At 47.9% G+C, this 26868-nt stretch overlaps 1 protein-coding gene across 2 annotated transcripts; it reads left to right on the top strand.

Annotated features, from left to right (window-relative positions):
• Positions 1-7821: 7821 nt before the first annotated feature.
• On the top strand, positions 7822-24818 carry ZNF518B (zinc finger protein 518B). Of its 2 annotated transcripts, none has more exons than XM_040238341.1 (3): positions 7822-7938; positions 17940-22281; positions 24577-24818. In XM_040238341.1, exon 2 carries the CDS (start codon positions 18128-18130, stop codon positions 21356-21358), a length of 3231 nt encoding a protein of 1076 aa, XP_040094275.1. In that variant the 5' UTR covers positions 7822-7938; positions 17940-18127; the 3' UTR covers positions 21359-22281; positions 24577-24818. The 2 variants fall into 2 exon arrangements, with proteins under 2 accessions (XP_040094275.1, XP_040094274.1); XM_040238340.1 differs by having other exon boundaries at positions 24170-24818.
• Positions 24819-26868: the final 2050 nt, after the last annotated feature.

Here is a 26868-nt window from a genome sequence, read left to right as displayed (position 1 = left end):
AGTGAGCAGAATAAAAAGATGCTTGTTCTCTCTCCTGCCTTGACAACTGACAACACATCAACTGGCAGCTGCTTTGTCAGTCATCTTGGTTTCCAGACTAAAAACGTCAAAGAACCCAGTCCTTGGCTAATTGAAGTCTGGTGGCTCAGTGGTAAAGAATCCGCCTGACAATGCAGGAGACGTGGGTTCCATTCCTGACCTGGGAAGATCCCCTGAAGAAGGAAATAGCAACCCACTCCAGTATCCTATAGACAGATGAGCCTGGCAGGCTACAGTCCGTGGAGTCACAAAGAGACACAACTGAGAGAGCAACATGTAAGTGAAAAGTAAACCTCTGTCTTTTTAAGCCACTGAGATTTGGGAGTTATTACCAGATTGTAAACTAGCTTATTCTAACTGATGCAACTGTCAAATCATCTATGCTTCTCAATATGAGCATCACTTTAAGTCTTTTACAAAAGTTAACTAACTCATCTCATTCTCATATGAAGCGGATGCTATTATTAATCCTGTAATTTTCCCAGATGAGAGAATTCAGAGATGAAAGACTGGATCAGTAGGTAAATGTCAATACTCGGATTTGGGAATTCCACCTCTGCTCTGCTCTGGTCACCCGGACTACAGCTTTTTTCTCTTGAATTAATAAATAATAACCCAACTATTATGGGTGCCTGTTAAGTACCAGACTCTCTGCCTTGGGCACTGGGAATACAAGGGTGAAGGAAACAACTTATTTGGTAGTGTAGTAGAATGAAAGGACTCAAGTAAAAGAATAAAAAACTAACTCAGTTCATCTATGAAGAACGTTAAACACAGAAACGATAGTGGGAAGGTGACAGTCTTGTGAGATGAAATGGTAAGAAACAAGGTAGTTTTTGAGTCCAAATTAGAGAGATGAGAGATGTCCTGGACAGAGCGAACAAGGCAAGGGTCTTGTGAAAGAAGCTGGCGCATAGGCAACGCAGAGGGAGGAAATCTGGTGGGAGATGCTGTTGGAGCCTGTGTAGAGCTTGGAGGCTCCTGCGAGGACTCTGCAGCTGCGGAGCGACTCAACTGCAGCTGCGGAGTGACTCAGCTTCATCTGCTTTGTTCCAGCAGCACTCTTCGACACTGTAGATGGTGAGTGCAAGCTGTAGGGGAGACAAGAGGCGCCCACAGACGACCAGGGCTGTCGCGGGGAAGAATCGGCTCATCCTTCACCCCCAAGCTACTATCCATTTTGAAACTCCAAGCGCCTACCGCGCGTGGCTAGAACGCAGCCTGAGGCACGAGCGACCATCCGCCGCGTCTGAGCAGAGTACACTAAAACTCCTTTATCCTGTTCTGCGGATCACGGACTCGGGAGCTGCAGCCCTGCCTGAGGGCTCTAAAAGTTTCAAATGCTCCTCTCGCTTACGGTACCCATCCCCTCCCTTTTTGGGGACCCGCCCGCCTCTGCGCCTTGCTTTGCCTAAGGCTGATCTAGGCCGAGGACGCTGGTGACTCTGCCCAGCTCGGTCTTGGAAGCCGGGTCTGCTTTGTGCTTTATGCCAAAGACCAGCAAAACACCCGGGACGCGTGTCCTGGTGGAACTTACAGCCCAGAAGCGGCCACGCACACTTGTGAGTCTCACAAAAAGTGGGGGGGGGGGGGATTGGGGGAGTGGAGGGCTCATCCGGAATCCCTTTAACCTCACGCCTTCTAGATCTTGCAGGGCAACATCTGCATTTGTTCAAATGCAAAAGTTGCAAATATGGCCAACATAGGAGCGCAACGAAGGCCTCGCTAAGGCCCAGCGGCGCCTAGCGTTACTCCGCGTCCTCGGTGATCTGGCCAGCGCCACGAGTCCACCAGCCCCCGACCCTCCTGTTGCCGCCATAGGAGACAAACGAAAGCAAAGCAGCACAGAAAGATTTCTCTCAGGAGCGAGTCAGAAGGAGGGTCCGGGCGCGGGCTGGGGGCTACCGCGGGCTTGCAGCCCCGACGGCCGGGAGAGCGCGGGCCCGTGGGTGCACGGGCGCGGGGTAGAGCTCTACACGCGCCGAGCCGCCTGGACTGCCGCGCAGCGACGCCACAGGCCGCGGTGGGTACTGCAGCGCTCGGCGCTCGCGGGCGGGGCGGGGCGGGGCGGGGCGACGTCCGGGCGGCCTCCTGTGGCTCTACAGGCCGCGCATGCCCCGTGCGCTGTTCGCGGCTCCCAGCAAGGACCTACCGCGGCGTCCGGCGGTTCCCGCGGGCCGCATAGCCGCGCGGGGGAGGCACGGTCCTCGTGAGGCGCATCTGATGGCTGGAACCGGAGCGTGACCCTTGGTGCCCACCTCCGTCCCGCAACCTCCACCGAAGGTTGCCCAAGTTACTGCCTTGTTGAGAAAAGCCTCAGAGACCAGCAGTAACTTGCCCAAGGCCACACAGCCGAGGCACAAACGAGTAATGGTGTCCAGGATTCCACTCTGCAGCCTCCACTCCCTGTGCCCCGGGACTGGGTGGATAAACTGGATTTCCATGTGAGTGCCGTGGTGTCGCAAAGATTCAGATACGACTTAGTGACCGCGCACGCACGCTTGGGCACCTTGGGCGAGGAGGCCTTTGTCCCACTTTACAGAGGAGCAAATCCAAACTACGTATGGCTCCAAGTTACTAGACATTTTTGAAATATTTCAGAATATTCAAAAACAAGTCGCTTCGCGGGGGATTCTCCCTTTTATGCACGGGCCTTTAAGTGCCTGGGATTTACGAGTCTTTGTCCTCACCCCTCCTCCCCAAACACTCGCAGGAAGTTCCTGACCTGGCTGTTAGAGACCTGCCCCTTTTCCAAGGCACAGCAGTGTCAGTACTTTCCTCTGAGACCCAGGATCCTCACTGGCAGAATTTCCGTCAACGGCTCCCTAAGAGAACACGGTTTGTAAGCGCCTAGGATGACCTACGTTTACATTGCGCTTCGTTCTTCCTCTAACACGTCTGTGCCCATCTCAGGATCTCTACCCACGCTTTTCTCTATGAATAAAGCAAGCTCCCTTTCCTCTTCCTATGCTAGATCCTATTCACGACTTAGACCTCAGCTTCGGAGTCCCGTCCCAGAGCCTTTCAGATCGTCCTTTCGCTCGCTTTGCACTCCCTTCCACATTACCCAGTTTTATCTTCCCCCAGCTTCTGCGTGGGTGCTCAGGCTCTCCAGTCCTGTCTGACTCTTTGCGACCTTATGGACTGCAGCCTGTCAGGCTCCTCTGTCCATGGAATTCTCCAGGAAAGAATACTGGAGTGGGTTGCCATGCCCTCCTCCAGGGGATCTTCCCCACCCTGGGATTGAACCCAAGTCTCTTCTCTCTCCTGCATTGGCAAGCGTGTTCTTTACCACTAGTGCCACCTGGGATGCCCCCCACCCCACTTCTAGCATTGCCTAATATTAATCATATATTCCATTAACTGTGTAAGATCTACATCTCCCAACAAAATGAATGCTCCCTGAAAGTAGAGCCTTATCTTGTTCCTCTGACCTCAGACCTAGCCTGCACTTGCACTAAACAGGCCCTCAAGGAATGCTTGTTGAATAGATATATACGCTCCCAGCGCTTACACTCAGTGTCTTATCTTGTTCACGTCTTCCCTCCTCTCATATGTTAGGCAACCATATATGGGAGCTTGTATTAACTGTAACAAATAGAAATTTATCCTATCAGGGTTCTGGAAGTGAGCAGTCAGCAGAGCCTCGGTCCCTCTGAAATCTATAGGAGAGAACCGCACCCCCACACACACCCGCCTTTTTTTTTTTTTTTTTTTTCTTTTCAGCTTCTGATAGCCCTAGGCATTCCTTGGCTTCTGGCAGCATATCCCCAATCCAGGCTTGTCTTGACCTGGCCCTTTGCTCCCTAGATGTCTGGTGTCTCCACATGATCTCTGAATCTCTTCTCCTCTTCAGTCATACTGGATTGCAGCCCTCCTAATGAAGGATTTCACCTTAACTACCTCTGTAAAGACCCTATTTCCAAAGAAGTTCGCATTCACAGGAGTGAATTCCCATTCTCATTTACTGGGCTTTAATACCTTTTGAGGGGGCATAACTCAACGTATAATAGAGGTGATCCATGGAACAGTGAAAAGAAACTGGCCAATTAAGCTGGAGGGTGGGGAAGAAGACAGGAAGGGCAGCCATGAAGTATAGGAAATGTGCACTGGCTGACTATTCCAACATTTCCGGGTGAACTCTCCTGCATCAAAAGACCTCTAAGGGACAACACGTCAACTTTAAGGGTTTCCACAAGAGTGGTTTCTACCCCAGCTTGGCCCCTTTCCAGGTGATAAATATCCAATTTCCAGACCCTCCACAAAGTATTTTATCTCACTGTATAATAATTGGGCTCCTGAGAAATATAAACCTATCAGGGACTATGCTAAGCCTTGACTTGCCTTCTCTTTTTAAAGTTGACAATTGCTTGTGACTAGGACCTATTCCGGAGAAGGCAATGGCACCCCCACTTCAGTACTCTTGCCTGAAAAACCCCATGGATGGAGGGGCCTGGTAGGCTGCAGTCCATGGGGTCGCTGAGAGTCGGACACGACTGAGCGACTTCACTTTCACTCTTTACTTTCATGCATTGGAGAAGGAAATGGCAACCCACTCCCGTGTTCTTGCCTGGAGAATCCCAGGGGTGCGGGAGCCTGGTAGGCTGCCATCTGTGGGGTTACACAGAGTCGGACACGACTTAAGTGACTTAGCAGCAGTAGCAGCAGCAGGGCCTATTCACTGAGTTTTACAGGAGAAACTGAGGTTTAGCCAGGTTAGAGAGCAGGCTTAAGGCTGTGTCTATAACCAGCTCTAACTCCAGAGAAAGTTCCAGGAAACCCAGAAGTACTCTTTGTCAGTTCCATGTAACTCAAGGGGGCAGAACTGTAACGCATGAGTGTGTGTTACACAGAGAAACAATGATTTGAGCTACATTACAGGAAAAATTTTTCTAACACTTATAATTAACAGTTTTTCCTGATTTGGCTCCTTTTGCCATCAGAGATTTCCAGGTTATTGCCAGTTTAGATTCTTCAATGCTCTTCTGAAACCCAGCCCACTCTTCAGGGTGACTTTGAGCTATCTACTGCATTCTCTCTGATACGAACTGGCCATAAATGTGTTTTTCCGAGAAGAGGTTCACTAGCTTCTCAGCCCTAAAAGATAGAGCACCGGGAAGCATCCTTATCAGCAATGACTCTGGCAGTGCAGAACAGGAGTTGCAGCTGCTGTTGGTGATCCACCTCTGGTTTGCCATTCTGCCAACTCCTGCTATTTCAGTGGTGGGTATTTTTGCCCCGCTACTGGTCCGGTCATCCTGAACAGCACTTCTCCGTGTGGCAGAACCTTCGCAGCCCTGCCGACCGACGTCCATGAACCTGGCGTCTGACAGGAAGTTGCTGGAAACCAGTCTTGCTCCATCCGGAGACTTGAAATAAACTATTGGCTGTTTTTCCTGAAGAAACGTCGCTTCTGGGTGATGCTACTCCCCTTTCCCAATCTGTTCCTAGTTAGGAGAAATTGTCTTTTGTAGAGAGCAACATCGGAGTCAGTGACTACGGAGACTCTAGCAAAACGGTCCCTCTTCTTTCCTTGGGGAAGCGTGGTTCTGTTCGCAGCATAGCTTCCTTCTGGAAGGTCAGAAGTGCAGGAGGGAGTAGTTCTCCACCCCCCCCAGCCCCCAAAGAGCCCTGGAGTTCAAAGCAACAGGAGAAAATGCTGGCACGGCATACTCCATCTCCAGGTTCTTCCACAATCACCGTCCCGTCTGACTCTTGGAACAACCTACATAATAAAAATGAGGCTCTAGGCTTCAGGCCTTAGAAAGCATCACTACGAACAAAGCTAGTGGAGGGGATGGAATTTCAGTTGACCTGCTTCAATCCTAAAAGATGATGCTGTGAAAGTGCTGCACTCAATATGCCAGCAAATTTGGAAAATTCAGCAGTGGCCACAGGACTGGAAAAGGTCAGTTTTCATTCCAATCCCAAAGAAAGGTAATGCCAAAGAATGCTCAAACTGCCACACAATTGCACTCATCTCTCATGCTAGTAATGCTCAAAATTCTCCAAGCCATTCTTCAGCAATACATGAACCATAAGCTTCCAGATGGTCAAGCTGCTTTTAGAAAAGGCACAGGAACCATGGATCAAAATACCAACATCTGCTGGATCATTAAAAATGCAAGAGAGTTCCAGAAAAACATCTATTTCTGCTTTATTGACTATGCCAAAACCTTTGACTGTGTGGATCACAATAAACTGTGGAAAATTCTGAAAGAGATGGGACTAACAAGCCACCTGACATGCCTCTTGAGAAACCTATATGCAGGTCAGGAAGCAACAGTTAAAAGTGGACATGGAACAACAGACTGGTTCCAAACAGGAAAAAGGAGTATGTCAAGGCTGTATGTTGTCACCTTGCTTATTTAACTTATATGCAGAGTACATCATGAGAAACACTGGACTGGATGAAGCACAAGCTGGAATCAAGATTGCTGGGAGAAATATCAGTAACCTCAGATATGCAGATGACACCACCCTTATGACCGAAAGTGAAGAGGAGCTAAAAAGCCTCTTGAAAGAGGAGAGAGAAAAAAAGTTGGCTTAAAGCTTAACATTCAGAAAAGTAAGATCATGGCATCTGGTCCCATCATTTCATGGTAAATAGATGGGGAAACACTGGAATCAGTGGCTGACTTTATTTTTTGGGGGGGGGTCCAAAATCACTGCAGATGGTGACTGCACCCATGAAATTAAAAGACACTTACTCCTTGGAAGGAAGGTTGTGACTAACCTAGAGAGTACATTAAAAAGCAGAGGCATTACTTTGCCAACAAAGGTCCCTCTCGTCAAGGCTATGGTTTATCCAGTAGTCACGTATGGATGTGAGAGTTGGACTTTAAAGAAAGCTGAGCGCCAAAGAATTGATGCTTTTGAACTGTGGTGTTGGAAAAGACTCTTGAGTCCCTTGGACTGCAAGGAGATCCAACCAGTCCATCCTAAAGGACTTCAGTCATGGGTGTTCATTGAAAGGACTGATGTTTAAGCTGAAACTCCAATACTTTGGCCACCTGATGCGAAGAGCTGACTCATTTAAAAAGACTGATGCTGGGAAAGATTGAGGGCAGGAGAACAAGGAGACAACAGAGGATGAGATGGTTGGACAGCATCACCAACTCGATGGACATGAGTTTGGGTAAACTCCAGGAGTTGATGATGGACAGGGAGGCCTGGCTTGCTGCAGTCCGTGGGGTCGCAAAGAGTTGGACACGACTGAGCGACTGAACTGAAACTGAAACTGGGTTTCAGGTCTGTCGTTCCCCATCTTTGGAAAAGAAAATACTGAGACTCTGAAAGGTCCAGGGATTTCTTCGCCCAAGGTTCCGCAGCGAGGATGCAAAGAAGTTTCGAGAGTCGGGATTCGAACCTTGGTCTTCCAAGGCTAGTTCCTTCACGGCGGCTTTCAAGAAAGAGAGAGACACAGAGAGAGAGAATTTGGAAGGCTGAAGACCGGAGCTCCTTTGCTTCTCCTGGACTTGAAGCTCCACGAGGGCAGGGAGCAAAGGCCTTCTTCCTCTGGTCCCATGACCGCTAGGCTTGGGCCAACGGTACAGAAGCGCAACCGGTTGCCCTTTGGCGGGGGCGGACGGCTCCCGGGGCCCAGCGTAATATCGCACCGCGGATGTGGATGCTCTCAGGGCAAACGCTGAGCTCAGAAGCCCCGCGGGTGCTCCGCGGGGATCTGAGAGCCGGCGGGGAACGGCGCAGCCTTAGGGACCTCGGGCGCCGGTCGCGATCCGGCCGGGCCTCCGCGCCGCACTGCGCACGCGCAGCGTCGCCGGGCTCCGCCCCCCGAGTAGGGACCTACAGCGGGCGCGGCGGCGGCGGAGGCGGCGGCCTGGCGCTGGCGGTGTAGACACCCTCCCCCTCTCCGCGGGACCCAGACCAGCCAGCCCGGTGAGTGACTGAGCCGGTGGAGGGGCGAGGGTGCCGGTTCCCAAGTGCGCGGGGCGGGCCCAAGGGTGCGGAGGGGCTGGGGGGCCGCGCGGATTGCAGGGGCCGGACGAGGCCGTGCCGGGCGCGGGCTGCAGGGGCCAGGAGGTGCGGGGGCTTGGCCCCGTGTGCCCGGGGCCGCCCGGCCGGGGGTCTGTGGCCGGAGGCCCAAGGCAGACGCGAGGCGGCCGCGGACTCGGGCTGGGCGCGGAGGAGGAGGAGGGGGCGGCGGCCTGGACGGGAAAAGGAGGGGGGTCCCCCGCCGGGCTGGACCGGGTGTGGGAGGAGGGGCGCGGGGCTTCGATTGGGGGGAAGGGGGTGCGGAGCCAGGGATCGCGAACCCCCGGAGGTGGCGGTGGATCTGCGCGCCCGGCGCCCCCGCGCTCGCCCGCCTTTGTGCCGCTGCGACCCCGCACGCTCGCCCCCGCGGGTCGCGACCCTCGACTGCTGCTGCGGCGGCGGCGGCGGCGGCAGCGTCCGGGCTTGCGGGACTCCGGGCCCGGCCTCCTTCGCCCGCCCCCCAGCGTTTTAAATGATGCATCTCTCCTGGGAGAGCTCCTACCGGTCGGCTCCGAGCAGGAAGTGTCGTCAGGAGGGCCATTTTTAAAGCCTCCTGCGGGCCTCGGAGGTCCGCGTTGACGTGGTTCGTTCTCCGTGGCCAGAAGGATGTCCCCGCGCGCGCCGCTCCCCCCCCCCGAAGGGGGCGCGGTGTTACCCGTCTGCGGCCCCCACGCCTGCCCTTCCCCGCAGCAGCGCTGCGCGATGTGGACTCGCCCTGAATAACGCGAACCGTCGGTGTGCGCGTGCCAACAATAAACTGGAAAACCCGACTTGGCATTGTTTTTCCTTGGGAGTTTGGGCGCACGTGCCCAGGGATGGGCTTGTCCATGGAGGGCCTCTGTGCTGGAGAGGGGCGTAAGGGGACGGTAGATGACGGTTGGACTCCTTCTATAAATGATGACATCACTCTTTGGGGGACCTCACCCCAGTCCCAGCTGCTTTTGTATCTTATTGCTTTTGGAGGGTCTTTAGGCAGTTTAAAGCCAAAGAGACCATGCAGGGTGCAAAAGAACGAAAATGGCCGAATCGGAAAGGGAAAAAAAACCAAAGGAGAGAATGAAAAAAAACACTTAAGTTCGTATGTATACGTTGGTTATTCAGTGTATCCCGTGAAAATACCCCTGATTTTTAAAAACTGGGATAGTGAACAGTTTATTAATCTAAGGTAGGAAAATGAAAAGTGAAATACTAAGCACTGTGTTCTGGTTAAAAACAAACGTCTGCATGGCTAAACTGTTGTGTTAGATCCCTGAAACATTACCCCTTAAGCTTAGAATTGAAGCCGCCAAGAGTGAGACCAAACCTTGGTCTCCAGGAACAGGCAGCCCTTTCCTATGGAAGAGCAGAGAGGATAGGAATCTGTTTATCTCTGAGTCGGGTATGCAAAGTTCATTCCAATCCCTGACGCATTTTCAGCTGGAGATACTGGCCCAGCAAATGGTGGTCAAAACCAGTATCCCAATATAGTCTGTTTAGGTAGAATACAAATGTTTGACTTTTAAATTGCATCAATGTTATCCCTAACCTAGGATGCATTTTAAAAAGCTTTTTATTTTTTAATCTTGGATCTAATATAGCCTTGAAAAATAATACTTTTGTACATATTTAGTTTTGTTGTACTGCTAAACATTTATTGTAAGGTGCTTCTTGGAAACAGACAAAGGAGGTCATTATTTATTGGGCCGCCTCCTTCATATGTTATGCCAAACTAATGTCAATTTTTAAAAGTCCAGTAATAGCGATTTAAAAATACACAGAGGTCTACTGATCTATTCACTTGAAAGTAAGGGGATCTGGGCCAGTTTATGAGGAGAAAGAACAAAGAACATTGTTATTATCAGGAAGGCTGACATTTTTTTCATTCATCGACTCCTTCATTCAGCCAATACACATTGACTGCCTTGTGTGACCAAGCCTGTGGTAAACAGGGTCCCCACCAGTGAAGCTTTCTCGGTCTCGATTGTTCCCAAGCAGCCTGGTACAGACGGCATTTTCTTTGTTCACGTATTCAGACTCAGGCAACTGCAGTCTCTAGAATGCATCCTGGGGATGAAAGTGGCTGGAGACCATCTGATCCAGACATTCTCATCCTAGGGTGGGGAGTGGGGAGGCATCAGAATGACCTGGGAAGAACTGGGAGCCTTGTGCCTGAGCCCACCCCCAGAGAAGTGCAGTCTGAGTCATTCTTCCACCTGAGTCCTGGGAAGCCTTTTTCCCTTTTATTTTGAGCTCCCTTGCTGGAGAAGCGCTTTGGGGGCTCAGCCCCCTTTTTCTCTACAAGCAAGAAGTACATGGAGAAACCAAGGCTACACGGACCCAGGACTTAAACCCCAGTGTCTGGCTTCTGTTGCAGAACCTTTGTGTGGTGCCTCGCTGCCTGCCAGGGTTCTGAGTGTAGAGGCCTGTGTCAGAGCCTGAGGTTGAGAACAGAGGGGACTCGGTGCCTGAGAAAAGAGGGAAGAGCCCATGGGACTCGCCATGGTTTTGACTCACTCAGCTGCTTGATGGCTCCGGGCAGGAAGTAAGAATGGCGCCCAACTGTGACTGCTGTTCCCAGCCTCCCTCAGCAGGGTAACAGAAGGAATTTAGGTTAGACGCCAACTGACCAATTTCGTGACCTGGGAAAAGCCAGTTTCTCCAGAACTTACAAGAAGCAGGTAAGCTTCTGTAAGTTGGAGGGAGCACTTTGAGGAGTAATGGAGGTAATGTATGAATCTGCCTCCGTACCCCACCCCCCGCTTCCACCTGACTTGGGCCACAGTGCCCAGCTTTGGTAACACAGCCAGCCACTGAGAGCATCTACATCAGATCACTAGTGTGGCATTTACCACCTCCCTGAAAGCACCTGTTTACTTCGCTGCATCCCTCGTCCCCACTTTCTTAAAGACAGCAGGCTGGGCAGGGGTCCAGTAAGCAGCTCTGACTCAGGCCCGTTGTGCTCATGCCGTGCCAGGCACGTTTCAGTTTCCAAGAGTCTGCAAAGGGGTTACTGTCATTACACACTCCACAGAGAGCATCAGTGATGATGTTTCCAAAGTCAAAAGTCTAATAAGCAAGGGTCTACCAGAGTCTGCCTGCCTGCTGGTGTCATTACGGTTAAGGCAGTGGCCTTGCCTCACCTCCAGGCGCCCAGGGATGAATTGGTATGTGAAAGGTTGCACAGGAGTGTTGATATGACACTTGCTTCCCTGCACCTGTAATGTCCAGTGAGGGTTCTCAACCTTGGCTGCACGTTAGAACCACCTGGCAAGCTTTTAAAACACCCTGAGCCTTCCCCATCACACACAGAAGGGGGCGCAGGCATCATTGTTTTTAAAGCTCAGATAAATTTGCTACGTAGGAGAGTGACTAAACATCATAGAGACCTCATTAAAGAAGTTTAGCATCCCAGGCATATTCTGACAAGTTGACTACCCTGATGCAGCCAAGGTTAAGAATCAGCAGGAGGTAATTTTTCTTTAATTATACATTTTTTATTTAACTCTTACTCCATTTCTTCTACAAAACTTTGAGTTTAAGGCAGGAAAATGGAGGGAAGTACAAAGATTTTTTTTGTCCTTCGTTTTTATCAGCTTTAGCGACCTGAAGTCACTAGGAACTTTTAATAAGTAGTACTACCTAGTGTTTGAAAATGAAAGTAGCTCAGTCATGTCCGACTCTTTGCAACCCCATGGACAACATAGTCCATGGAATTCTCTAGGCCAGAATACTGGAGTGGGTAGCCTCTCCCTTCTCCAGGGGATCTTCCCAACCCAGGGATCGAACTCAGGTCTCCTGCATTGTAGGCAGATTCTTTACCAGCTGAGCCACAAGGGAAGCTACCTTTCTTAAAATGCTAACAAGAGCATAGTTGCCTCTTAAGTTTTTTTTTTTTTTTCCCATGTGTAGAACCCTAAGTTTTGACACTAGTCGTATTCTTTGTTTAGAAATGTTCTCTCTTAAAGTGTTGTTCACAAATAATAACTTCTTTTGTTCTCTGATGCTCAGCTCACACGCTCTGCAGTGTCCAGGCCACCCCTAGGGAACTCCCTTTGTGGGCTGGTGAGTCGGGGAGAAAAGCCTTGCCTCCAGCCAGAGACCTTTGTCTCATTAGGCTTATTTGTTAAACTAAGAATCTGCTCCTCTGTGATGACTGGAATCTTCTTTCTACGCTTGAAGGAATCTTCCTTAACCAGAAATACGTTGGCTTATTTCTTGACAAAACCTGTAGTTTGCCAAACATAAGGCTACCTGCTAGCTGTATACACCATTTCCTTACGTCAGTCATGTCAGTTAGGGTATTACTCCCATTTTACAAGTGAGGAAACTCAGGCCAAGAGAGGTTAATGAGTCCAGGATGACACAGCTCCAGGTCAAAACCTAGGTTTTGAACCTTGCTCCTGGTAACCCACGGAGATTGCTCTTTCCACTGTAGTGCACTTTCTTTTCACCTGGAAAGCTGAAGAATCGGAACACAGGCTCTCTTGACCAACCTTCTTGCCTCATTCTGTGTGCCCCAAGTGATACACTTGGATTCAGAAGGAAATCCAAGATCTCAGAGGTATACATTTGTCAGCAACATTTAGAAGTCTTTTTTGCCATCAAGATGGCTATCAGTTCAGTCATTTCAAGTGAAAGTTGATGAGCAAAAAGAAAATACTTCATTAATGTTTTCCAGTGTGTAGATCTATTTACCATTCAGTTCAATTCTGATTCTTTGGTGAGTGAGGCAATTGTTTCTCCTTGAACACTGACTTACTGAGGAGGTGTTGGCAGTTTACACAACTAATGTTGGACTGTTAACCCTGATCAGGTATCACTCATTTACATGCTAATGGTCACTTAGGGGTAGAATGTTTTAAATTTTTGGTTATTGAGCCACGTTAGAGTAGCCTATGCTCTCTATGGCTTAATAGACAAAAGGAAAGGATTCCTGTCTTCAAAGAGCTTTCTCATTTGCTTCTCGGTCCAAGAAAGGATGCAGTCAGCCAGCTAAAATTTACTAAGTTGGGTGGGTATCTCATGAACACAAGATGTACGTGATAATCCGTGTAGCGTACATATGATTTAACTGCCTAGCAACTGTTTTTTGTTTTTTTTTTTAATTTTGCACATTAACATCTAGTGTGGGAACACATTCATTTGCTACAGGGATAATGCACAATTCAGCAGCTTGGAGAGGAAGAAGTCAGTCAGTACACTGGATTTTATGGAAACCTAAGTTGTAGTGAGCACTCTTGTAGATAAAGCATCTTTTTCTTGGCAACTATAAGCACCTGTTGGCCTGTTTGCCACTAAGGTAAGATGGATGGCTTGACCCCAGAGGTGAATTCTCTTTTAGACTGTACAACCCGGCAACTGTAATTAAAGTTATAAAATGAGATTCACTGTGTACTCCAGAAAAAGCCAGGTAACAAAGAAGCATGTGTTTTAGCTCTTGGACTATTTTAGTGATAGGCATCATTTCTTCTTCTATTTTCTTCATAAAGGGAAATAATATTTTTAGCAGTTGTGTGTGAGTGACGTAGAACCTAAGTGCTTACAGTCGGCTGTCACATTCAGTCCTCGCGACAGCCCTGTGAGACACAGCAGTTGTTCAGTCGCTCAGTCACGTCCGACTCTGTGGCGCGGCAGGCTTCCCTGTCCTTCACTGTCTCCCAGAGTTTGCTCAGACTCCTGTCCATTGAGTAGGTGATGCCATTCCAAGCATCTCATCCTCTGTCGTCCCCTTCTCCTCCCACCTTCAGTCTTTCCCAGCATCAGGGCCTTTTCTAATGAGTTGGCTCTTCACATCAGGTGACCAAAGTATTGGAGTTTCGGCTTCAGCATCAGTCCTTCCAATGAATATTTTAGTAGGTACTGCTACTGTCCATTTTACAGTTGCACAGTTGGACAGTTTGCTTCAGGTCAGGTCTGGAAAGCAATGGGATAGGCTTAGAAACCCTATGATCTGATTCCAGAATCTGCTGCCTTAAACCTTGTTTTCCTGCTTTTTGTTTTTCTATTGACACTTTACGTGTCCAGATTTAGGAGTCAGATGCTTCCTTTTCAATAAAAATTTACACACCCTTCATGATTTTTATAGCCCTCAATGTCACTGGACTGGTTTCTAACAAACTTAATGTTTTTCTCCAGCTGTCCCCCCAAATAAATTTTGAAGTCACCAGGTCAAGTGAGCTCAAAGTCAGAAGGAAAACCTGGCAGTGATGAGTGCTGCTGCTAGGCTTTTTCCCAGGGAAAGGCAAGACTTAGTCTAATGGAAGCACGTTTGTCACACGTTGTATGCCACCTCTTTGTTCATGGGACTCATCTTTCTCTGATGCTGGAGGTAATCATGCATTAAAAAGCACACTTTTTGCCATTTTAAAACGGGCAATTGAACATTAACTTTTATTTATCATGTCCAAAGTTAATAGTACTAAGTATCTTCTGTGTTTTTGAGAGCCTTCCTAAATAAATTTTTAAAAAGTATGTCTCTAGTCCTAGGAGATTCAGTGCAGAGAGATGTAAAGGGTACCGTGAGTTTGGAAGGTAGGTGATTCCTGAGACTGAAGTTACTCGTAATTGGTTAGTGGCCTCTCAGCATCTGGCCCACACATGACCCTTACATCTATAGTGTTTCATGTAATCCTTGGTCATCAGTTCACTGGGCAGTAATATGTCAAAGGGCCCAGATTCACAGGTGGCTGTACCTGAGTGTGAGCCAGGTAGAGAAAGGGGCATGGAGAGAGCAAGGTCTTGGGAACCTGTTACTCAGGTGTGCTTGGCGCAGCCTCAGGAGTGTCCAAGTGTAAATGCCAACGCCAGAGCCATCTCGTTCTTCCACTGCGTCCATTTATTTACCTCTGTCTTGGGATGCTACATCTGAGATCTTTTTCACCGTGACTAGTTGCACATGTTATGATGGTCAAAGATAATTTTGTTTTGAAGAAGCTGGACATCTTTTGTCACCTGAATGGAGGGAAGTACCAAAGTAGAAACTGCATAGTTTCGAGACTGGCTTAGACGCCAAGAAAGTACTTTGAAGCAGGTGACATTGACTCCCCCATTAAACTGTATTTTGTAATCACAGCTCATGCTTCATATTGACGCTCATTTTTGTGGATTCCTTATTCAGAATAGCTGCTGGCATGGCCTTGCAGAAGCACCTCCAGGAGGCCCCCACACTGCCGAGGCACTGAGCAGGTGTGGTTAGTTCTCTAGACTTTCTGTCAGTGGGATGTTCCCCACTTTTTGCTAAGGTCTTTATTACCCAGACCAAGAGGAATGACACCTCCACCTTTCAAAAGGATTTGGAGAGGAAATGGCCAAACTGCCTTTTTTGGTTTTTAAAGAGTTGGTAAGCAAGTTGTACCAGGCAAGCAAGTTACTTTCACCCCCATCCCCTCCTTTTCCCTCCCTCCCTCTCTTTCCTTTCTTATCTCTCCTCTTCCTTTTCCTGCTCTCCTTCCCCTCTCTATTTCTTGCTCACTCAAGATTATGAGGCTGGTATGCACATCTTGTAAACAGAATTGAGATGGGATGAGAGAGGGAAGGGGAAGACGAATGGTCTATCAGGGATTCAGTGGTTTGTAGCTCCAAGGTCAGGATCTAAGAAAGTTACAGGGATGCTGGTTTCAGTTTTATTGAAGGGTAAATTCTGGACAGTGAAACTTCCCGAAGAGGGAAGGAGTTTGGGCAGTTATTAGAGCATCAACTGCATGACCAGCTGGCGAAGATGGTTTAAAAGATTGAAGTGTTGCTGGAAGTCTCAGCCAGTGATTTTTGATGGTGCCTTTTCATCAGAATTACATGAGTGACCATGGGCATCTCTTCCTTCTCTCTCTCCCGCTGAAGTTTAGATGCGTGAGCTTTGGGGTGAAGCCCAGGAGTATCTGTGTTCACTGTGATTCTGTGGCTCCTCCAGATTCAGGAACCACTAGATAAGATCCCATTTTCAGCCTCTGCATTCCTCCGGACAGTGGTTTTCTTAGGCTCTCCCTGCAGCCATTGCTTCCTCTGTTTCAGCAGGATAGAAATGCCAACTGAACATGTGGGTGATTGTAGCATTCTTAGATGATCAAACGTGTATGACTTCAGCCTTTCAGACTTATTTTGTTTGGCCCTTGGCTTGTGAGCAGAGTGCCAGAAGGAAAGGGCTAATTCCCATTCATGTTTCTGGCCATCTGAACAGACACTGAGGCCTTGTGTGACTCTTGACACTTGGGGAAACGCTTGAAAAGTACATACGCATTGTCTTGTATTCTTCAGCGCTGTAGTCCTCATGCAGCTCTGTGGAGGAAGCTGAGTGTCTATAATTCTGATTGCCAGATGAAAAAAAAAGAAAACCTGAAGCGAGAAAGGTTGAAAGTGTTTTGTTTTTTTTTTTAAGGTAATGAGAGGAAGGCTTTCCACAGATCCCGAACTAAAATGGTTTTTGCTTTGCTGCTAGTTCTGTGTATGCTGAAAAGAGAATGTGTTGAAAGATAACTATTTTCATGTGAGAATCACTGCATTGCCTGCGTTGTGGTCCTGGCTCCAGACGACAAGAGTGCAGTCCCGGCCGCCTCCCTCTCCCCGTCTCCCTGCTACCTTCATTTCGCCCTCCCGACCGGTCCCTGCAGCAACTGGAGGCAGCGGCTGAAATAAAGGTCAGGCCATGTCGTATCTCGGCTCCAGCCTCTCCGCACACCTCCCTCGTGTGCAGGAGAAGCCACGTCCTCACAATACTGCACTGTCGGTCTTCCCTGGACCCGTCTCCCCTTCCCCTGACCAGATCTGCTGCCCCCCTGCCCAGCACCCCCTTTCTTGTTCACTGACCCCCAGCCTCCTTACTGTCACTCAGGTGCTCCAGGCCCACTTCCTATAGACCTTCACCCTCCCTCTGCCTGAAGCGCTCTCCACCAAGGCTGCCCAAGGTCTCTGCTCCAATGTCGGCTTATCCTCAGGCCTCTCCTGACTGTCCACACCTCCACACCCCAGCCCTCAACCTCATCCAATACTTATGCCCTGTCCCCTTTGCCTAGTTTTATGGTTTGTTTCCCCAATCACTGGCCACCTTCTGCCAGATAAAGATAGGCTTGTTGTCTCCCCTCTCTGCACTCTCATGAGGGAAGGGACAGATTGATTTCTCATCACTGCCCTGTAGGAGCTGGAGCAGTGCCTGGCACCTGATAGATGCTCAGTAAGATGTGAAGTGGGTGTTTGTCTGCCTTCTGTTGTCAGGATGTTGTTGGCTTCTTAGCACTTGTGCAAGCAAATGGGGTGCACGAGAGAGAGCTGGGATTCATGCTCGTGATTCAATGTACATAGAAACCAATGGACCCCAGAGCGGGTGTCCTGGCTCTACCACTTATGCATGTTTAGAAGCTAAAGTGACAGAAGGTATTAGGGAGGTTTATACAAAATTACACCTGTGAAATTGCTAAATGCTCTCAATGACACTTAAAAGTAACTCACTCAGCAAAGGCCATCCCAAGTGACTGCCATGATTATGAGCGTGCTAAAGTGCTGACTTTTAGAGGGTAGATGACTTTAGGTTGAGGCTTGTTATTTGCCAGCTCTATTGTACTGCGTACTATGTACACCAGGGCTTTCCTGGTGGCTCAGCTGGTAGAGGATCCACCTACAACGAGGGAGACCTGGGTTCCATCCCCAGGTTCGGAAGATGCCCTGGAGAAGGGAACGGCTACCCACTCCAGTATTCTGGCCTGGAGAATCCCATGGACTGTGTAGGGTTGCAAAGAGTTGGACATGACTGAGCGACTTTGACTCCACTTCTTTGTACTGTGTTACTATCAACATGTGCACCGAAATAATAGGTAAAGATGTAGCATAAAATTCCCAAGGTCATTGAAATAGAGGGTAAGTCTGGAAACATGTTAGCTAAGCTAAACCTTAAGTTCACGCATTAATCATGCTTTATGATTTCTTTATTTTCCCCTTAGCGTTGCCTGGAATATCAGAGAATTGGAAGCAGTCACGTTTGAGGATCCTAACCTGCTTTATGAAGAAAGATAATTAAGTATGCTCCTAGGTACCCTGCCACAAAGTGTACCAAGGATGCTTCCTAAGGATTTTATCATATGAAATCTTCCTGGATTTCAGCAGGCTTTTTAGAAATGCGAATGAAGAGATGAAGGACATTGGACAGCAACTCTGTAGCACAGAAGTGGGTGACGGACGCAATGCTTTGACCATGTCACCCAAACAGCCTAATGCTCATCGAGGGACTCGACCAGACAGACCGGACTCTCAGACTCTTCTGTATCAAGGCTCCGAGGCAGAGTCTGCCGCCATGACCGTCGCTACGTGTGTAAAGTGCAAGAGTGTGCAAGAGGTCCCACTTCAGGATCTGAAAAAGGGTACTGGACAAAGCCAGAAGGAGGACAAATACGTTTGCTTCAAATGCAACCTTGGCGCGGCCTCTCCCCATTTCCACTTTGTGAACAACAGTCGCAGTGCTACTCTAGGAAATAAACCTGAAGCCATCTCAAGTTCTGTCAATCACAAGTTTAAGGTAAGGAACTTCAAGCCAGGCAAATACTATTGTGACAAGTGTCGCTTTTCCACAAAGGACCCTCTGCAGTACAAAAAGCACACACTTCAGCACGAAGAGATTAAGTTTGTCTGTTCTCATTGCGGCTGCATTTCCTACACGAAAGGGGAGTTTCAGAGACACCTGGTGAAGCACACAGGCGTTTTCCCTTATCGGTGTGAGTACTGTGACTATGGTGCTATCAGAAATGACTACATCGTCAAGCATAGGAGGAGAGTCCACGAGAAGGCGGGGGCAAAACGGCCGCCCAAAGCCATCGCCAGGCTGGAGCCTAAAAGGATCAGCGCCTCCAAGCAAAACCCAGAACTTTCAAAAGCTTCCAGTCCCAGGACTACCTTTCAAAATAAGGTGTCAGATCACCTCTCAAGGTTCTCCCTCCATGCAAGTAAAGACAAGACGCACAGCATCACGTTGTTACCCGAATCCAAAGACTACCAGAAAGACGTGGTTTGCATCCCACACAAAGGGGCCCTGTCAGAGCCCACTGAGGTCAGCCTGCTGGAGAACAAAAGTGTGGAGGTGGAGGTCTTGTCCCCCTCGAAAGAGCCCGTGCAGCCAGGGATGCCCTTAACGGTGGTGGCGCCAGCCGAACTCGTCGTCCCCGCCAACTGTCTAGCCCAGCTGATGGATGTGAAGGTTGTCAACGGAACGCAGCAGCTTGTGCTCAAACTGTTTCCCCTGGAAGAAACCAATAGCCTCGACGCCAGTGGAGGTGATGGAGGTAGTTCCGAACGTGGGTCTAAAGAGAGAGGTGCAAGCGAGCAGGAAAAAATGGCTTCCGCAGAGCCCACACAGTCCCTCGCGATTGAAGGGACTGTTGGAAAACTTGCAGGCATCGGTAGTCTACAGTCATCAGTTCAGAAGCAACTTAAAAATGTGAAATGGGTGAGGTCTTACGATTTTTTCATGCCAAATTCTGGCAGGCACAGCAGTGGAGAATCCCTGCTCAACCCAGGGAGAGTTGAGATTTTGCAGAAAAAAGGTTACACGTATCCCCATAGAGCTGCTCTGCCTTCCATTGCCTTCAAAGGCCATTCTCCATTATCTCTAGTGAAAAACAGTGTCTTACGTAGTCTCGGAACTTCATCGAACTCTTTTCCATATAAATCTGCCCTTTCTTTTACTGAAGACAGGAGAAACTTACCCAGTGACCCACAGCAGTTATTTCCTGTCTCTGCACCGCCTGCAATCATTTCCTTCTCTGGAGAAAAGGACTCACTGCCCCTATATCAGAATGACTTGGGCTCTAGGAATGAGATCAGCCTTCCTGCAAAAATGGTCGCCCCTCCCAGGAAGCTGCAAGACAACCAGACACAGGAATACAAGGCAGTTTCAAAAGCAGGCCAGGTTTCCTCTCAACACAGAAGTGAGTATTTACGCATCAACGTAATGGGAGAAGACAGAGTCAGAGCCCAACAGTCCGGGGATAAACCTCTGGAATTAAAGAATCCCGACCAGACTAATGACTCCTTTGATGGCCCGGTGATCTCCTCTGTCTTTTCTCTGAGCTCCGGATCTGAAAACGTCCCTGAGGGCGTCAAGTGGAATAGTTCAACGTCCAAAATAAAGTCAATTGAACTCTTGCGCAGAAAGATAGCCCAGTTAATCGAATCCTGTGGCAAGCCTTCATCTCTGGCTGCAAACAGCGCCCATCGACATTCTGTAGGGAAGGCGTCTAAGGTCACTTCAAAAGCCACGCCTGAAGGCATCCAGGAAATTAACGTGTCCTTCACCAGCACTGGCTGTTCCACGGGCACGCTCCCCAGACCTCAGGAGGCCATTGGCGTTAGTGGACAGCTCGCACACCAGCAGGCGTATCCACAATTTGTTGAAGGCAGCAGTGGGAAAACCGAAAGCAGACTGACCAAGAAGCCCCACGTGGCTGCTCCAGTGTTGATACCCAAGGGGGCCGTGTTGAGGGTTCTTAATTCCTCTGAGGATTCCCACATCATAGAGGCAACCTGTGAAGCACCTGTCAACATCCCATGCACTGAGACAGGGTTAATAAAGCCCATTCCACTCTGCCCAATGAAACGGACAGACCCGGACGTACAGTTTCTGACGAGTGAAAGTGGGCCCATAGATATGTCCCAAAATCACGATCTGTCTTTTCGGCCTAAATCACGAAAAGAGAGTGCCCATTGTAGCACCATGCCCAGAAAACCCGGATCCATGCACAGCCCACAAGGAAGCAGTGAAATGAGCAAGCAAGCTAAACTGTTTCCCAGAAGTCTTCCCATCAGTAAAAATAAACCCAGACGAATCAGCTCCTCCAAGAAGAAAAGCAAAATCCAGACTGACCCCAGCTGCTGTTTCAGGGATCCTTCCATTTTTCAGGTTGCAAGACAGCTTCGACTGATAGCAGCTAAACCAGACCAGTTGATCAAATGCCCCCGTCGGAACCAGCCCGTTATCGTGTTAAACCATCCTGACGTTGACTCACCGGAGGTGTCCAACGTGATGAAGGTAATAAACAAGTACAAAGGCAACGTCCTCAAGGTGGTGTTGTCGGAGAGGACTAGGTGTCAGTTAGGCATGAGGCGGCACCACATCCGACTGACCTACCAGAACGCGGAGGAAGCCAGTCAGATCAAAAGGCAAATGATGCTGAAAATGAAACTGAAGAAGGTTCATAAAAACAACTACCAGGTGGTGGATTCCTCGCCTGATGACTCATCACAGTGTATATTTAAGTGCTGGTTTTGTGGGCGGCTCTACGAGGACCAGGAAGAGTGGATGAGTCACGGCCAGCGGCATTTGATAGAAGCAACCAGAGACTGGGATGTTCTTTCTTCCAAGGGCAAATAAGTGAAAAACCGATCTCAGAAGCAGCGGTGTTTTTGCTCCCTTTCAGTTGGTCCTGGTTTGGGTGGTTTGGTTTTGAGTCCCTCCCTGACTCAGTGAGGGAAATAGAGTATGCAGGGATGGGAGGGCGGGTCAGTCTTGAGATCCTCCTGGGAATGTGGAGAGCCAAGAGTCTGAGCCCAAGCCGGGTGCCTGGATCTCAGAAGGGTCTGTGTCCCTGAAGGAGTGTGCACAGATTCACCTACATGCATTTGTTTGGGGAGAAGGGAAACTCGGAACAGATTTTCAGTGGGATCTGAGATTTCTCTTCAGTCAGCAGCCTTTTTCCCAGTAGATAACAAATCTTTTCTTATCCATTCAGAGGGGCACGTTTAGAATGTTTGACACATGCTCTTTATATAACAAAATGCTACCGAAGAATTAAACCCAGGTCTTGGTGTGCACATCCCTTGTTGTTTTTTTTTTTTGTTTTTTTTTTTTAACTTTTTGCATTAACTCATCTCCTAAATATTTGGTACATAATGGAGATTACATTTGCTACTTCATTTTCTTAAATGTGGTTATAAGAAAGTGGCATTCTTTTAAATCCCTCACCCACTCTGCAGTGTTGCTGAGTGTTCATGGTAGCACAGAGAAATTGTGCTTTTGTTGACCCCTTTAAAGAATGGTTGCAAAGGTTGGCCTGAGTTTGCAACAGCAGCAGATGTTCGGGGAAGAATAAAAGATTTTCAAGCTTTTGCTTTCAAGTACCTTGATTTATGATGGTGGGGGAGGGAATGTGCCTTTTTGGAAGAAAGAGAGAAAACACCTGAAGTTGTCCCCTGTTTGCCCTTGCCACTCTCCCAAAAGTCGGCTGAGTAATCCACGTCCACTGTGAGTGAACAGGCTCCTTTGAACTTGGATGAAGTTTGGGGAGACAAGTCGAAGTAGGATTGGGAAGCAAGTTGGGGCATTAGTGAAACTGAATTTTGGTTTGCTTCCCCACAAACCAGGGCTGGGTGCTGCACACTCTGTGTTCCTCCACCATCCATGGGTCAGACAGTGCCCCTCCCCCGCCCCCCTCCGCCAGGTCATATTCTGCCCTCCCTTGGTGGGTTTTCTGAACAGGCCCTCTTATGGAATAAGACCGCTTCCCCACTCACCTGTCCACTCCTTAAGATTCTTCCCTCATGAAAACACTGTGAACAGGCAGGAATCCACAAAATGGAAACCTCCCCACTGTCTTTATTCAAGTTCCAGGAACACTGTACCCAGTTTTCATCAATGGTAATTTCTAACTGATCTCAGCTCCAATCAGGCCTTCCCTGTTGCTCACCGCACTTGGGAAGCAGCTCCGAGAACACTCCAGCCCCCCTCCACCAGCAGAAGGCAGGGCTGGTGCTGGTCTCCACAGCCCGCCCTCTGCACCACCGTGGCTGCATAGGCAGGTGGATGGCTTGGCAAACACTGCTCCACCTGGGTTGTAGTCCTCACGTGCCAGCCAGCCCCAAGCCGGCCATAATGCAGAGCACAAATGCAAGGCAGCCCCAGTGCACGAGTTTTCCTTTTTGTATTCCTTCCTTGCAGAACCAGGGGCGATTGTATCTCAGAAGGGCATGAGCAGGCTTCTTGTTGGCTTGGCAGTTGAAGGCTTCCTGATCCTCTTCCATGTGGGGAGGTCTTAGGTTATCCTCTGATACATTTGATTGTAATACTTTGTAGTTCTCATTACAGATAAATTGATGTGGCTTGTGTGTAGTTTAATACATAATCATTACTTTGGTTTATTAGTTTTTTATTGAAATTTGAAACCGGTTTTTTTATATGTGTATATACTTGTGTACACATACTTTTTACCATGTGAAAACTATGGTAGCTAATTTTCTGATTTCCTATTTTATAATGGAATTGTGTGGCCTGGAAAATTTTAAAGCATTTTATATTCTAGAAATAATTTATTTTGGAAGCACATTTTTATAATGGTCTGATCTTGTTTTTAGAAAATGAAAGCACAGTAAGTGATGGGTCCGATTTCCGTGAACAAATGGGTACATTGTTTCAGTACAGTATTTAGTCCTTGTGCATTTCTAGTTGGTGCTTTTTGGGAAATGGGTCATGTGTACCACTTCACTACATAAAGGAGAGCATTCTTAAGTTTTATCCACAGAAGACTTCTTATCCCCCAACCCCCTAGCATGAAAGAAGGCTCTTAAGAGTTGAGAGGAGAAGAAAAGGCTGTGATTTTATTTTTTTCCTCCTTCTATACCTCACTGCTTGGTAGCATCTTTCCTGAAAGGCTAGACCTTGACCTTCCAGGAAAGATGACCTTGAATCAGGTCAGAGTGTTAAGTGTCAACATGAAGAATTCATACTTGGCAGCATCAACTGTTTTTCAAGTATTACCTAAAAGTCAGCTTATGTACTTGTACAGAGCAAAATTTTGTGAGTAGAATATGTAGCTAGGCTTCTTGAGATTTTCAGAATGACAGTACCTTTTAAGGAATTAAGAGGGCTTCCTGAAAGTCATGAAAAAAGGAGAAAGCAAAACATGTCTTCCTTATATAAAGAACCTTAGAAAATATTGTGTTAACATGTAGCTTAATGTCATGAAATGAACAAAATTGGAGAAGGTAGAGGCAGAGCTGTGTTGAGTATTAGTCGACTTTCTTACCTTAATTTTGAAGGATCTCTACTCACTAAATGTTATTCATAGTTCTTACTACAAAAATCATTAACTTATTTTTTAAAGTAGATTTTCTTACTTTGGAGGATCAGGAATGAGACGACATTCTTATATTTATGATATGACAGTGAAAAAAATTTTAATATACTCAGAGGCTATTTTCAGAGAAGGCAGTGGCACCCCATTCCAGTACTCTTGACTGGAAAATCCCATGGGTGGAGGAGCCTGGTAGGCTGCAGTCCGTGCTAAGGTTCGGACACGACTGAGCGACTTCCCTTTCACTTTTCACTTTCATGCATTGGAGAAGGAAATGGCACCCCACTCCCTTGCCTGGAGAATCCCAGGGATGGGGGAGCCTGGTGGGCTGCCATCTGTGGGGTCGCACAGAGTCGGACACGACTGAAGTGACGTAGCAGCAGAGGTTGTTTTACTCAAATTTTTATCCCCAGTCCAAAACACTTTGTGAGTCCCTCTTACGGGCCAAGAGCTATTGGTTGAACTAAACTGAACGCAGTGTATTAACCCTCCAAAGTTCCATCCCTCTTTTTTTTTTTTTTAGGACATAATGATGTAAGCCACTCCAGAAAATGAAGATGTGATGCTGCTCAGCCTTTGGGATATTTTTTGAATCTGTCAGTGTCCGATTGAGCAGAAAACAAAACATCACATAACATGTTGTAAGCATTATTATATGTCCTGCATTAACGGTCTCTGTGTCTGCTGCTCTGACTTCGAAACACGTTATGTATATAGATAGAGACATTGGCGTAACTTTTGTTAAATAAAACAACTGTAAAATTCTCTCCGTCCTTTCATTTCACATGTTCTGTGGGTTGGCTATTACATAGCTGACCTGTGATACATTTCTGAACCACATAAAAGCATCAGTCTACACAGCACAGGTGCTTTGGATTCCATGAAAGTGTATTTTTAATTGGATGCGCTGCTGGTTAACCAAGCATGACCTGAAATGAGGCCAGGTGACATTTTTGTTTGCTTTGACTTACCCTCACAAGAGCTGCTGGGTTGAGTAGCAATGACAATTTTCGTAGCATGGTCCTCATCAGAGAAGCTGTCTGGGACCTGCCCTCCATGTGAGGCCTCAGCTAGGAGTGGGGCTCGAGTGGGAGGGTCCCCAAGTAGTCAGGGAGCCTTCGGGGGCCAGGTGTATGGGTGACACCCTCTAGCCAAATGTATGTGATTGTTTAGTTTCTTCACATTCTTGGAAAGTATGAGGGTATTTGGTGAGGGGGCTTCGTTCCCGGTACCCAAGGAGTCAAAGAGCTTTAGACTTGAGTTGAATATTGGCAAACCCTGAGGAGAATACAGGAGGTAGGAGTTGCTGAAGTTCATCAGTTTGGCTTATTACCTTGCTTTGAGGTAATAGATACAACTGTGTAGATCTAATCAGTTACCACCTTCAGTTATTTGGGCTTCCTAGGTGGCTCAGTGGTAAAGAATCTGCCTGCCAATGCAGGAGATGCAAGAAACTCAGATTCCATCCTTTGGTCAGGAAGATCTCCTGGTGTCGGAAATGGCTACCTGCTCCAGTATTCTTACCTGGAGAATTCCATGTGCAGAGGAGCCTGCTGAGCTATAGTCCACAGGGTCACAAAGAGTCAGACATGACTGAGCACATTTGACTGGTATCTAGGGGAGTAGAGATCAGATAAGGCAGCTGAACCCCAAAGGGAATTTGTATATCCCTGGACTTCAGGCTATGATGTCACTAGATGGTGGCCAAGACAGACAAAGGCCAATAGTTGGGACATGGCCCTCACTAATCTACGTATTTTAGTTTAAAGAAAAAAAGCTCGGAAAAGTCAATAAAACCTGTTCAGCAGGTTCACATGCCAGTGAGTGACGTAGTGGATGGGACCTTGTGGCAGGAAGCCCCGTGGTACCCTTCCTTGTATCTGTGAACCTCTCCGCCTTAACATATATAGAGCACTAAATTGCCACAGGTGTCTGCATAAATTGCCCTCCTGAGGTTCCAGCACATAGCAGACATATAAAGTAGTCTAATATGACCAGTGCTGTACAAATAAAATACGTATACATATTCTTGAGTACCTAGTAGCCACACTTAAGACGGTAGAAAGAGCAGATGAGAAAATGTTTTGCCTCACCACCTCAATACATTCAAAATGTGATTTACCCATATTTCAACATAAAACCTATTGAGATGTTTTCTGTGTGTAAACACAAAGGGTGTGCATATACATAATACATACGTATACTTTAAATGAAGTTTCAGAAGTCTGGTATATTTTAAGCTTAAAACGTTTCAGTTCTGATGCTAAATTTTTAGTTGTAATGCGATATAGTCCTATCAAAATACTTGTGTGTTTAGTGGAAAGATTGCACTGCTTCAGTTTAAAAAATTCTAGTTCTCCAGTCACCCTAGCCACATTTCAAGTGTTCATTACTCATATGTGTCTAGTGTTTTATTGTATTGAATAGGATAGGACAAAGGGAAATGACTCTATTGTAAGTATTAGCTTACTTGTCTGGACTTCTTGATGGAAAGGGTTGAATTTCATTTATCTGTGTGTGTCTCTAAATCTAGGCCAGGCGAGGCTAGGTTTTACTCACATTTAGAGAATGTCGCTTCTGCTCCAGGTTCTGTATTACTACTCTGCAAACAGTTCAACTTGTAGATCTCCCTTAAATGATTGCACATGTGATTTTTGGAGGTTATTTTGCAAGCATAGATGGTCAACCAAACAGATGTTTAGCACTCATCCACACTGTATTCACAGTCTGTCAGGGACCCAGCCCGCTGGAGGGGCCGCTCGCCTCTGCACCATCTGAACCACGTGGGCTCCTCCGTTACCGGGACAGGGACAGA

The sequence above is a fragment of the Oryx dammah genome, unplaced genomic scaffold, assembly GCF_014754425.2.
Source record: "Oryx dammah isolate SB20612 unplaced genomic scaffold, SCBI_Odam_1.1 HiC_scaffold_3, whole genome shotgun sequence".
NCBI lineage: Eukaryota > Metazoa > Chordata > Mammalia > Artiodactyla > Bovidae > Oryx > Oryx dammah.
This window is presented reverse-complemented; position numbering and strand designations above follow the sequence as displayed.